This window comes from Pongo abelii, chromosome 17 (assembly GCF_028885655.2).
Source record: "Pongo abelii isolate AG06213 chromosome 17, NHGRI_mPonAbe1-v2.0_pri, whole genome shotgun sequence".
Taxonomy (NCBI): Eukaryota; Metazoa; Chordata; class Mammalia; order Primates; family Hominidae; genus Pongo; species Pongo abelii.
The window spans coordinates 83,724,497-83,738,175 of NC_072002.2; the positions used below are offsets into that span (position 1 = coordinate 83,724,497).

A 13,679-nucleotide genomic window follows, 5' to 3' on the forward strand; every position below is an offset into this window, starting at 1 on the left:
CTCACTCTGTCATCCAGACTAGAGTGCAGTGGTGCAATCTCGTCTCACTGCAACCTCCGCCTCCCGGGTTCAAGTGATTCTCCTGTCTCAGCCTCCCGAGTAACTAGGACTACAGGCACGTGCCACCATGCCTGGCTAATTTTTGTATTTTTAGTAGAGATAGGATTTCACCAGGTTGGCCAAGCTGGTCTCGAATTCCTGACCTCGGGTGATCTACCCGTCTAGGCCTCCCAAAGTGCTGAGATTACAGGCATGAGGCACTGTGCCTGGCCTTTTTTTTTTTTTTCATAGCACTTATGATATCCTGTTTATCAATTTGTTTACTGAGGACCACTATCTCAGTTTGAGGACCCAAAAAAGACTGTTATCTGCAACACACACACCACACATACACACAAACACACACACAATAATCTACCACTTGTAAGCCAATTTAGGAGTTTGAGGTATCACTTGTCATCATTACTTTTATTTTAAAAAGCAAGAAGCACTAATGTAAATCCCTAAATGCTATGAATCTGATGGTATTTGTTAATTAATAAAAAGCAATCTAATACCAGTAGTAAAGAATCAGCATGTTTACTCTTTCCACACATATCGCAGTAAATAAATCTGATATTAAAATCAATAATTTAATCAAGCAATAAAATCACAATTTTATTTATTAAATCAAGTAATAATTTAATAAATAAAATTGTGTCATTAAAATCAAATTTTAAATATTACCTCAGGAACCACTTCTTCTGAGGCAGAAAAGAAGTATGTATATACAATCAATTCTGAAGCAGCATCTATGTATTTCTCCTATGAAGATACAAACAGAAAAAAGGTCATTGAAAAATATTAAACGCCAAAATTCATTCCTCATTAAACAATGAGAGTTACCTTATGTAGTAAGAGTCATCACTGTAATTTGCTACCTTACACCCCTTTAGGTGAAGAGAAGAAATGTAAGCAAATAAAATTGTTTCCAAGGCAAAGGCCAACGTAATTAAGAGTTTTTACCTTTCTGCAGATAAAGTTCATTAAATACAACACAAGTTCAATTGGTATGTATTCATTTAATTATAAATTAGACAAAATGATGGTGATGATTATAGGAAGATACATGCGTATACACACAAAGTCTGCAGTCTCAAAGACTCAGAATTTGAAAAAGCAACACAAGACTTAAATAACCAGGTTAATAATAGAAAAAATACTAAGGCAGGCAACATTTACTCACTTTTTACACACTTCTGTTTCATATAGGCAAACATGACAGAAGGTATACAAGGAAGTGTTTTTATTATAAGAAATGCTTAGAATGAATGAAAATATTTCTAGTAAGTGCAGAGTAAGTTCTGTGTTTCCAGTGAAGTCTTGATTATAGAGTAAATTAAATTACAATACAACTGTTTTTGTGGATTAAAAAAAAGTCTTACTTTCAAAGGTGATTCTCCACCTATATAAACGAAAAATACACGGTGTCTCTTCTGCATATGTTCAAACATTTGTTGACTTGGAAGTGGCCGAATTAGAGCCCTGTTGCACAACAAAACAAAAAACAAACAAATTATAAACTAAAGTACATAATTTACTCCTATTTATACTATAATCATGTCTCAGTTTCAATATATATCAACTGCATTTTAAGTGTATCACAAAATCCACATGAATATAATAAAATTGTGGTCCATGACTACTATTGCACATACTTATGAAAGGTTAATATAGTACCCACAATTTAATCTGTCAGTTTCAAAATAAGTGTCAAAACATCCATTCAGAGAGTACCATCATTACCAGTATTTTGATGGGCAAAAAGAGAAGTATTGTCCATTTAGAATCCTCAGCCTAAAACAAGACAATTCCCAAGAGAATTATTTTTTTCTCCCTTTCAAAAGATCATTCACAAAAACACTGTGAATTCCATCCCACGAATATACAGTACTTCATTAGGAATATTTATATCTTACTCTGTCAATTTAAATGGTATATACTTTTTAAGTACCCTATGGAGGTTAAAATCCAAAAAGTATAAAAAGCATATCATTAATCATTTTCAGAAAAAATAAAATGGAAAATGACAGTCATAACACTGCATAGGAACCTCATGAAGAGAAAACAAATGTTACGCAAGCATTTTTCAAAGCAAATAGATTGAGAAATGAATTACATCATAGATTATTACGAAGCGCTTCGGTTATAAAATATCATTAAAAAACTAAGAAGAGGTAGTCGTCTTTTACATATGGTGTGTATACTGTAATATATAATTTTCATTCTATCACATTTATAAAAAGAACAGAACATAGAAAGGCAAATATATTTTCAAAATTCTTTATGAGGCATTGCATCATCACTCTACCCTAGCCTCTATTTTAATACTTAGTAATAAGTATTAAAGCAACTCCAGAACTGACTCCTGAAATTTCATCTACAATAGAGTCATCTCCAATTACATCAGGAGAATCCCTTCATTAAAAATCTCTCAAACATAATGACTAATATAAATCCTGGGAGGATTCAGTACCTCCCACTAGCACTCCCCTCATACAACATAAAGTTATTTCAAAATTTATTTATTCACAAAGGAAATAAAATGAAACACGGTCGATGAGAAAATATAGTGAAAATTACATTAGTAAGCACCACAAACTTTAATATATAAAGATCACTCCTGATCCTCTGAATTTCCTCAAATAATTTGAGACAGTATTGTGCCACCAACAAATTCATTTGATTTTAATTTACCTTAAAGCTATTTAAAGCTATCAGTATAATATATCCCATTAAACTCATAAGTGCCTATACTTTAAAGCCAATAAAGATTAACACAGCTTGATGAACATTCTCAAGAACTTTCACATAATCATGTTAAATAATTATTAGCACCGACTTTCTTTATATCCCATTAAAATGTAGATTTAAAAAAATCAACGACAAATTCAAACCACCAAAAAATGCTTACAGAGGAATTTGTTTCCTTATCAGTAAAACCATAGGGATAACTTGAACAGGTCTTTGGGTTTTAACTATGTCACATTCTAAGTATAAAATGCACGAATACCTCACAGCTGGCAGAAAGCAGTATGTGATAAATAAGGCAAAATATTTTAGCTGTATCTAAAATACATTTTCGAGTATTAAAGAGTATGGATGAAAGCCCAAGTCTGTTCAATACAATAATATCCCAAGGCTTTGTTGAAAACTCTGAACCAGGCAGTCCAAAAGCAAAATTATCATAAAATAAAAATTAAGATTCACAGAGTTGCTACATGTAATCAAAATCCGGAAAATGTATTAAAAAATCACTGGGGAAAATTCTTCTATAGACAAAATGAACTTAAATGTGAGGTTAACAAGTATATAATACAAACCACGGTCTCTGTTTCTTTAAAGTATTTCTTTGGATATGCTGTATAATCCTATCTTCTCTCATAAGTAAATAATCAAATAAATTTTACCTAGGTATGTCCTTACAATATTGACTTAAAATATGTTTGTTCAATACAGTCTATTAAAATATATTTAATTTTCAAATATTAATAACATACCAGTAAAGGCCTTTCCTAATAACTTACCCAGATACTCTGTGAGCAAACTCAATAATATCATCTTTTGTTCGTGGTCCTCTATAATTATATGCCAAGTCCCCTTTTAATCTTAAAAAAAAAAAAAAAGATTAAAACCTGGATTGTTTTAACAGTTTTAATATTTAATGTTAATCATTATCTATTATTTCATAAAATTATATTATATAAAATAGTAAATGCAGAGAAGTTTTAGAAGTAGCTCTCATGTAAAATATGGTAGACATTAGGCTGGTCAGAGGACCAGTAACACAAAAGAAAAGAGGCTGTATTCTATTAAAATTACATGAAAATATTTTACTCTGCATTTGATAACTGCATTGTATCTATGCCTTCTGAAAAATAATCTACACATTCATGGTCAAGAGCTTGGAAAATTAAAGTACTATAATTCTCATTATCTTCCCTGTCAAAAGGTAAATGAAAGGACAGGGAAGTAAGATATTTTAGAAGAGGCAAAACAAATGTTAAGCAATACAACATCACAGTTACTTGATGCTCCAACATTACAGAGGAAAACGATGCATTAAAAACAGTTCTTCTAGAAACTTACATAATTCTTCAAAAGCCAACCAATGAATTAATCTGTGTGCCTAATTAACTAAAATTTTAAAAAGGAAAAATTGGGAAGCACAACAGAATACCTACAATTAAACAGAAGGAAACAAAAGGATGATTTACTTAACACAAAAAGTAAAAGAGGCTAAGCAAACATTTTTAAAAAGTGGGGGAAAGAAAAAGGTCAACACAAAACCCAAGATATAAATTGAAATTACTCAAATTTAAAAATTTGAGATGTTAAAATATTTTTTAAACTTAATTATAAAAATAACTTTCAGAACAATTCCAAAGCTCCCCACATTACCAAATAAGATTAATGAAAATCATGAGAAAATTCAATGAAGTCATGATTATAAAACAAGTCCTTTAGAATTATCACGTCTTTCAACTTGTACACTTTATTAGACTTGATTACAGTATCATCAACTTGGATTCTGTTTTTATCTCACAATCCACACTTGAACTCCTCAAGGGTGAAAGACCTTTCATAATTTATGACTGTATACTTGTCCTGCACAGTGCGTGTCACACAGCAAGCAAAACACATGAATTAGCCGTAAACAACATGATTGCTTAAATATGAAGAAAAGCATAAAGAAGCAGTCCCTCTCCTTTAACTACATACTTCACCTATGAAGAATGGCCAAACCCCAATCTTCAATCCTCCAAGGAATCTACTAGAAATTAACGTAATAAAACGTAAGTAGAGTGAACTAATAAAAATACACATATAAACATACAACACTCAACTTACAGCTTAATTGTTGGATAACCTCGAACTCCAAACTCTGAAGCAATGCCTTGATAAGAAAAAGAACAAAGCATTCTAAATTTTTTTTAAATATGAGAAACTAGGTAACAAATGAGCCTTTTACTTTAAAAATAGAGATATTTATACAACCCATATAGATATGTTGTTTTTAAGTCTTAAGATTATAAAATCACACAAAAGAAAAAAACATGACGTTTTCATACAAAACAATTACTTAATAGTCCAATCTGTGACCTGCACAAAATACTATGACAAAACAAGAAATGCATGTCAAAAGAATAGTTAAAAATTTATAAAATACTTATTTTAAAAGATATACTGGTAAAAAACTAAAAATAAAAATACATAAGTACTTCTCATTTGACTTCATGTCCAAGACAGATATTTCTTCTAGGTCTAGGTCTCATTTACTCCTCTCAAAAAAAAAAAAAAAAAAAAAGCCCATCTCTTCCTTTAGTGTTTTTTGAGTTTTCAAATAACTGCGGTGTATTCTAATTTTAAAAACATAGCTTGTATCTGCAAAATTAATTACTACGGTCAACAGAGGACTGAAAAGCAACTTTGTTTTAGGAGTTTCTGCTTTTGTGATAACCTACAGTAATTTTAATTATCTCAAAGATTATTCTGAAATCCTCACATGAATTTAAAATGAGAATAGTAGCTACAATATCATCTTCTGCAGGGAAAGAAGAAATAATAACAAAAACAAGCAAATATCAAGAGGGAAATAAGACGTTAAACAGTAGAGAAATCATATACCAAATTAATGCAACACTACTTTACAGACAAAACGCCACTAGGACAGGAAAAAAGAAATCAAATATTCTCAGTTAACACACGTTATACCATAAAGATATTTACAAAACTATACATTAGTATATGAAAAGTCCACTGTATTATTCACATGATCTTTCCCTTTATAATTGTCTTTATTTCCAGGGTATTTTGTTATCACACTTGGGTAAGGAAGCTACTACATCCGAATTCCAGTTTAACAATCACTTTAGTATAATCTTCACTAATCTTTGGTTTCTCATCAACTCACCAATTCAATTCACAAGAATAACAGGAGTCGATCTGTGACAATATCCAAAATTTTTCCTTCGTTTGTCAACTCTAGTTTCTCCCTTAAACATATGGAGATAGGTAAATAGAGGGACCTAGACAGTGGCCGACACGTATTTTCCTAAGAGGTAGCATAAACAGCAGAGGTAACAATTAAGAACTCAAGTTCTGAAGATACAGGTCCTGCTTCTGAACAGACATGCAAACTCAGAGCAAGCACATAATTTATTTGTGCCCATCTGTCATCTAGGACTTCATTCTGTCAAGTATGTTCTAACTGGAGACTGTGGGTATGGAGACTACTTTCTTCCCAGCAAAAACACAGAAACTACTTTGGGGAGATTATGTGAATAATGAATATTTTTAATGACCCCTTTCCAAATTAAGAAGACAGGGAAATAAAATCCCTTATTACTTTCAATTAAAACTCATTTTAAAAAACTGCCAAAACATAAAGAATAATATAATTGATTGGGAGACAAAGTTATATTCCACTAGTAGTCCCTCTGTATAACTTAAATTATATCAAAATATATTTATACACAAATCAAATAAAGAAAATACAGTATGCAATCAATGAGAAAACATACTGGTTGTGCTTCATAGCCTGATATTGTGGATCTCATGATAGGCCTCAGAGAGAAAAATCCCAGCTCCACACTTGACCCTATTACATCATTTCCTTGACCTCAGTATTCACATTGAAATAATGGAGATCTATCACCCAACCCACATCCTTTGGCTTCTTGACAATTAACATTAACCTTCACTTCTGATGTAATTTTAATTGATAGTAATTTCTATAAAACTTCAGCCTTAGATTTCTCTAAAGGGGAACGGCAGTATAACATTTAAAAAAAGCCTTTGGGAGGCTGAGGCGGGCGGATCACAAGGTCAGGAGATCGAGACCATCCTGGCTAACATGGTGAAACCCCGTCTCTACTAAAACTACAAAAAATCAGCCGGGCATGGTGGCAGGCACCTGTAGTCCCAGCTACTCGGGAGACTGAGGCAGGAGAATAGCATGAACCCGGGAGATGGAGCTTACAGTGAGCTGAGATCAAGCCACTGCACTCCAGCCTGGGTGACAGAGCGAGACTGTGTCTCAAAAAAAAACAAAAAACAAAAAACAAAAAAACAACAAAAAAAAACCGAACACACGAACAAATGAAAAGAAAGCAAACAAAGTGGGAGTTATAAACACATAATGACCCCGGTTAGGATTCCAACTTCATTTATCGCCTGTGTAACTCTGGATGTCTTTTTTTTACTTCTCTGATTCCCCTTCTGAGAATACTACTCACCTCGTAGGGTTACAGGTTGGGATTTTTAAATGAAAAAATAGATGGAACACAATCTGAGTCTGGCACATAGAAGATTCTTAAATACTAGATCCTTTTCCTTTCTACTCTTGATCCTGATTTCGTTAATTAGCTGCTGACACATCAATGCACACATAGTATTAATAAAATTAATGTGCAGAATATTTTATAACTGGCGTTAATATTTTAAAATTGCACCTCAAAACAATTTTGTGAGGAGGAAAAAATAGTGGCAATTCAGATTAAGAAACTAAAATAGGAAGATTCGGTAACTTGTTTGAGAGCAAACAATTTTGTGAGGAAGAAAAAAATAGAGCTAATTCAGATTAAGAAACTAAGGAAGATTCGGTAACTTGTTTGAGAGCAAACATTGATTAGGTAGCAGGGCTGAGACTGAAACTCAGTCTAACTGACTTTAAATTTTTTATTCTTTTTCATATTAGAGAGAAATAGTTTATATAGAAATCTGAGCTCAATTCCTTCATAAATTGAAGAGTCCATTTGCAACAAAATCGAAGTTTTACGATTCTAAATGTTTATAAAACAACATTCAGCATGAAGTCTTCTCCTTCATTTCTATTTTCTTCTTGAAATGGTAACAGTTTGATGCTAGAGGTAAGTAGGAATGTGAATCATGGTGATCTTGGATACTAGGCCTAATTCTGTTTCTAACTTTGATGTGCGAAATTACTCAGTCATTTCACTTCTAGTTTACCTTGTTATTTGATCTATAAAATGGGAAAGGGCGAAAGGAGTGAGGAGTTACTCAACCTCTAAAGTCCTTTTTAGCTCAAAGATTCCACCTGTTTTAGTATTTACTGAATGTCACCATGTGTCTAACATGAAAAGGGTATAATATACGGCAGTGGTTTACCATCAACTGAAGACATTTTGTTTTCTAAAAACAGTGAGTAAGGGGGTAGGAGGAGATTGGGAGAGAACACAACTGGTATCTAGTGGGTAGAGGTGAGGGATGCTCCCAAACATCCCGCAACGCACAGGATTCCTCCTCCCATCCAACCCCCAACAAAAATCCCACAGAATTATCTGGTCCAAAATGTCAATAGTGCAAGGCTGATAATCCCTGAAACACAGTCACTGACTTCCCCTGCACCAAAAACAAAAAAAAAAAACCCACAGAACTATCCGGCCCCAAAATGTCAATAATGCAAGGTTGAGAAGCCCTGAAACAGTCAGTGACCAAAAAGAGTTTATAATCTAGAAAGGCAAAATTAATTTTTAACTACAATCTATGAACAAGATGTCAGAATGTTATTGGCCAAATGTCATTCCAAATTTACACATGAAAGAGAGCTCAAGTGTGATCTTCATCATAAAATGTTGTCACACTTTGGTTGGAGAGTAACAGGATTTCAGTGGTTCCATAATAAAGATTAGCATGCCACTACAGGTAATATTATGTCATATTTTAACTCCCAAATCAGAAATATTTTTAGCACTCATTTTGAAGAGGTCTGTACAAAAAGAAAAGCTAAAACACCTATCTGGATTTACACTGGACATAATTTTTTATATTATTTGGTTATGGTATTAGTTAAATCCATGCATCAAGACATTTTGGTACAATTCCAAACACAGAGTAGACTAAGTCATAATAGTTCAAATTTCTCTAGTTCAAAAATTCTATACACACAGATTTGCTGGACTGAGTCTGATGGCATTTGCTTCCAACCACTGCAGTGATTTAATACATGATTGAGAAAGGAGTTATTATCAAAGACTTCTAGAAATTTTATAAACTTGATCACTTTGAATAGTCTTATCTCACCCCAAACTAAAACCCTGTAACTCTCTACCAAAATAACATTGTACACTTTGTAGTTTTTCAACCTCAGTGTGCAGTGGAATCATCTGAAGTGCTGCTAAAAATACAGACTCTTGGCCAGGCACAGTGACTCATGCCTGTAATCCCAGCAGTTTGGGAGGCCAAGGCAGGCAGATCACCTGAGGAGGAGGGCAGATCACCTGAGGTCAGGAGTTTGGGACCAGTCTGGCTAACATGGTGAAACCCCGTTTCTACTAAAAATACAAAAAATTAGTCGAGTGTGGTGGCACATGCCTGTAATCCCAGCTACTCGAGAGGCTGAGGCAGGAGAATCACTTGAACCCGGGAGGTGGAAGTTGCAGTGAGCCGAGATTGCACCTTTGCACTCCAGCTTGGGCAACAAGAGCAAAACTGTGTCTCAAAAAAATAAAGAAAGAAATAAAGAAATAAAATAAAAAATACAGACTCTCAAGACCCAGTTGCAAAGATTTTCACTTTTCACCAGTAGGACTGGTATGGGCCTTCAGAATCTGAACTGACAATAAGTACCCAGGTAATTCTATTGCAGGTTGTCTACAAATTACATGCTGAGCAACAGTGATATTGTGACTGTCTGAAAAGCAACCTACTGGCCTGCAAGAGGTATCTATGAAACAGCCAATCCTTTAGTGTTCTATAGGTAGACCTAGAATAACAATGGCAGATGACTTGAAAATAATTCCATTTTTTACCTGTTTGATTCCAAGTTCTACTAAAATGTCTGTATTTGAACTGCCTTAAAAATTTAGGCAAACTCTGAAATTCACAAGGCAAAAATCTGTTTGTAATACGTGAACGGTGGTTTTTGAATACTTAACTTCTTTAATACTAGGAAGATAAGTTTCTTCATTATACATAAAACATTCCCTTGGTGCTAATATTTAAGTGGATAATGCTTTCATCACTGACATTTAACTCTAATAATGGTCTAGAAAATAATATTAGACAATTGACTTACGTTCACAAGTTACTGTCTGCCTCTTCCCACAAGAATATAAGTTCCATAAGAGCAGAAAGTTTAATCTGTTTTGCTCAATGATGTATCACCAGTACCCTGGTATGTGCCAGGCATATCCTAACATGGTAAGCACATTAAGTATCTGCTAAATGAATGAATGCTAACTCTATAACTTTTCTACAAAGGGTTTTTTTTTTTCAATTAACTATGTTTGGATAATTCAAGTAGGATTTCCAAGCAAGCCACACTATGAAATGTCGGGGGCAAGTAGTTGAGAGAGGGGGATGGTGGAGGTTTAGCATTCCATATCCAATGAGTAAAAAGTCACAACCTGTATATGAGGTCTTACTACTGCTTTTTAAAAATAGCATTTAAAACACTTTCTTCTCTAAGTGACTCAGGAAAACAATCTTGGCTATGTTTTTCCCTAATCATAGTGCCACTTAATAAATAGTAGTACACAGGGGCACTTAATACTGAATAATAAATGAATGAATTAGATACAATATAGAATGTGACAATGAAAATTGTTAATTATCACTGAAGTATTACATGAACACTTTACCACTGAGACTTTTACTGGTTTATATGCACTATTTTTCTCATTGACTATTTTTCTTCGTAGTCCCATATTCCTTTATACATGACTCTATGACTCCATTGACCTATTCAAGTGATCACAGCAATTTGCCATTTTTGAGACTTTACTGCTCTTGTTGGTTTATTCATCTTTCTCCCTTTATTATGTTGTAAGTATTTCCAGGACAAGCAGGATTTGTCTGGATCTTTATTTAATCTCTAGAGATTAGCACAGTGTTTGACAAATAGTACTTGGTAAATAGTGATTGAGTGAATAAATGAATAAGCGTATCTATGAATAAATATGTGTATGCACATCTAAACATATATGTGTGTATGTGTATATATATATACATATATATAAGGAAAGAAGAAATTACTTTCATGAGCAACAGTGGAAAACGATAACTTCTTAGACATTGTTAAAAGTTTATTTCAAAGAAATATCAACTCAAACATATTATTCTCCTTCTCTAACAATTTCTGCCATTTATCTCTTCTCCTCTCAAAATTTCAACGTTTCATTTGGGTGACTCAATAATTCCAGCACTAATATCTCACCTACACTGTAGGTCCCTATTCACAAACATCAGTTAAAAGACCACAAATTCAAAATCATTGGTAACTTAGAAATGCACACAAAATTAAAACTGATATTTTGCATATACCCAGTGGTAGCATAGTTCAGCAACTATACTAGGAATCTCACACTATTCTTTTTTATTGTTTTCTTCACAGTACAAAGCCAACCAATCTGTTACTTCTGTGATTTTAGTATGGAACATGTCTATGAAAATTACTGTTTCCATTGTACTCTGCTGTCACCACCTACAACACCAGGCTCCCAGCATCCAACACCAGGATATATACACAAGGCTGACTTAGATGATCTCCCTGTTTCTACATACTCTTTATTTTCCATCCTAAAAGTTGCTGCCAAAAATATTTTTATCAAGTCATTGCCTTCACAAAAATGTGTATTACCTCCTACTGACAAGTGATAAAATCCAAAACAATGCCTGACCGGGGAAGCTCTTAACAATGTGGCATTATCCTTTAGTGTCATATACGTGCAGCCATTGTGCTAGGGGGTTTTAAATACAAGATATTAATATGATTTCCACAACCTTGAGGATTATTACTCTCCTTTATAGCTACAGAAACTAAAATTAAGAGAGGTTAAGTGCTTCCCAAAGCTACAAAAGTAGGACATGGCAAAGTTGAGATTAAAACATAGCTCTGTCTTGCTCCAAAGTAAAATTGCTGATTTCCTAAAAAGAAATATACATTACATACTTCCACTTTCTTCACTAATGAAAGAGAAACTGCATGTACTGAATACAAAAGATTTTATATCTGCTGGATCATTCAAACCTCAAAACCACCAATAAAAGAAGCATTATAATTATGTATTTATCAATATGGAAACCAAAGATTGGTTTGTTCAGAAACTTTCTCAGTGTTACACAGCAAAAGCAGCAGGCAGAGCAAGGATTTGAATCCAAATCTGCTTTCTGAAAGCCACGTTCTTTCCAAATTCTATGATACGTCACACTTCTCTAAATTTAACTTCTTTTTCCCAAATCCTTTAAAACAGGTGTTGGTATAAAAGGTCAGATAAATATTTTAGGCTTTCTGGGGCACACAGCCTCTGTCACAACTACGGAATTCCACCATGGAGGCACAGAAACAGTCATAAACAGATAACAAATAGCTATGTTTCAATATAACTCTATTTATAAAAATGGGTAGTGGGAGAAATTTGGCCTACAGACCAAGGTTTGCTCACCTTCACTTCATTCTATTCTCTAGTACACACTCATTAACCTCTTTTACACTCTATTATTTTGCTCTAGTATTCTTTCTAATGTGAAAACCTTCCTGATCCTCACTTGTATTTACCCTAACTCAATTCATCCTTTAAGTTCCCATTTTTTCTTTACAGTACATCTCAGGCTACTCAGAAAAAAACTGATTCTGAACTCAAGTAGCAATATCAATAGTTTAACACTCATCCTTTTATAGCTGCCTCATATAAACTATCTAAAGTGGGCTCAAAGGAGAAAAGATGGTTTAAACATCTGTTAAGCATAAAATTAACACATACTACATACTACATGTTCAATGGCTAATTCATTTAACTCATAAAGTATACAGTCTTAAATTATTAAGATAATTGAATTTTACATGAGCAAAAAGAGTCTTCCTCCCACCCTGAATACTGCTGCATATAATTGTTTTTGCTGTGAGAACACTAAAATAATAAACTAAGTGAAGGCTTACTAGAATAGGAAGTAGCATCCATCTTTCCAACCTTAACTGGAGAACCAATGCTTTTCATCTCAAGACCAACTTCATTCCAAATCGGTTCCAGCTTTTTACAATGGCCACACCATGGTGCATAAAACTTATTTAAAAAAAAACAAAAAACAAAAAACAAAAAAGATAACCATTAAAATGTTGTGCTACAGTGAATATGAATCTTAATATTTAAAGAATCCCTTTGACTAAATAATCTAATAATGTTTTAGACAAGAAGTTTAAATATAATTTTTAAAGTAGACACATAATGAAAGATCAAAACATACAAACATAAACCTAGATACCTCAAAAACGGTACTATCTTTAGCTCATTTTAATTGACTACTGATACTTATTTAAAACAGATACACAATTTACAATAAAAATGTCTTTACTTCCAAGGAAATGTTCTATATGAAACGTTTTATATAAAATGAATCCACAAAATAAACATATATATACAACATACCCACCTAATTGTTAATGATAATTTCAATCAATTTCTATTACAAAAATGTCAACATAGTAGGTGACTTTGCTGACTTCTACCGTAACCACTGGCAAGAAGGGGAGGTCACTAAGATGACTGATTTGGCATAGAGACAAGCCAGGTTGATTAAACTAAAGTCAGTCTTTTACTCTTCTTTAGAATTACCAGATGGTGGAGGTGATACTCACGTTCCCCTAGTTAAGTGGTGTTACAAACTACTTGTTGTATTTT

General features: G+C 33.3%; 1 protein-coding gene across 1 annotated transcript in view; it reads right to left on the bottom strand.

Annotated features, from left to right (window-relative positions):
- Positions 1-13,679, bottom strand: part of TMX3 (thioredoxin related transmembrane protein 3) — a 40,861-nt gene that overhangs the window by 22,802 nt on the left and 4,380 nt on the right. Inside the window, 5 exon segments of the mRNA NM_001132711.1 lie at positions 727-804; positions 1,425-1,524; positions 3,567-3,647; positions 4,891-4,936; positions 12,941-13,064. Coding sequence (NP_001126183.1) covers positions 727-804; positions 1,425-1,524; positions 3,567-3,647; positions 4,891-4,936; positions 12,941-13,064 — 429 coding nt within the window.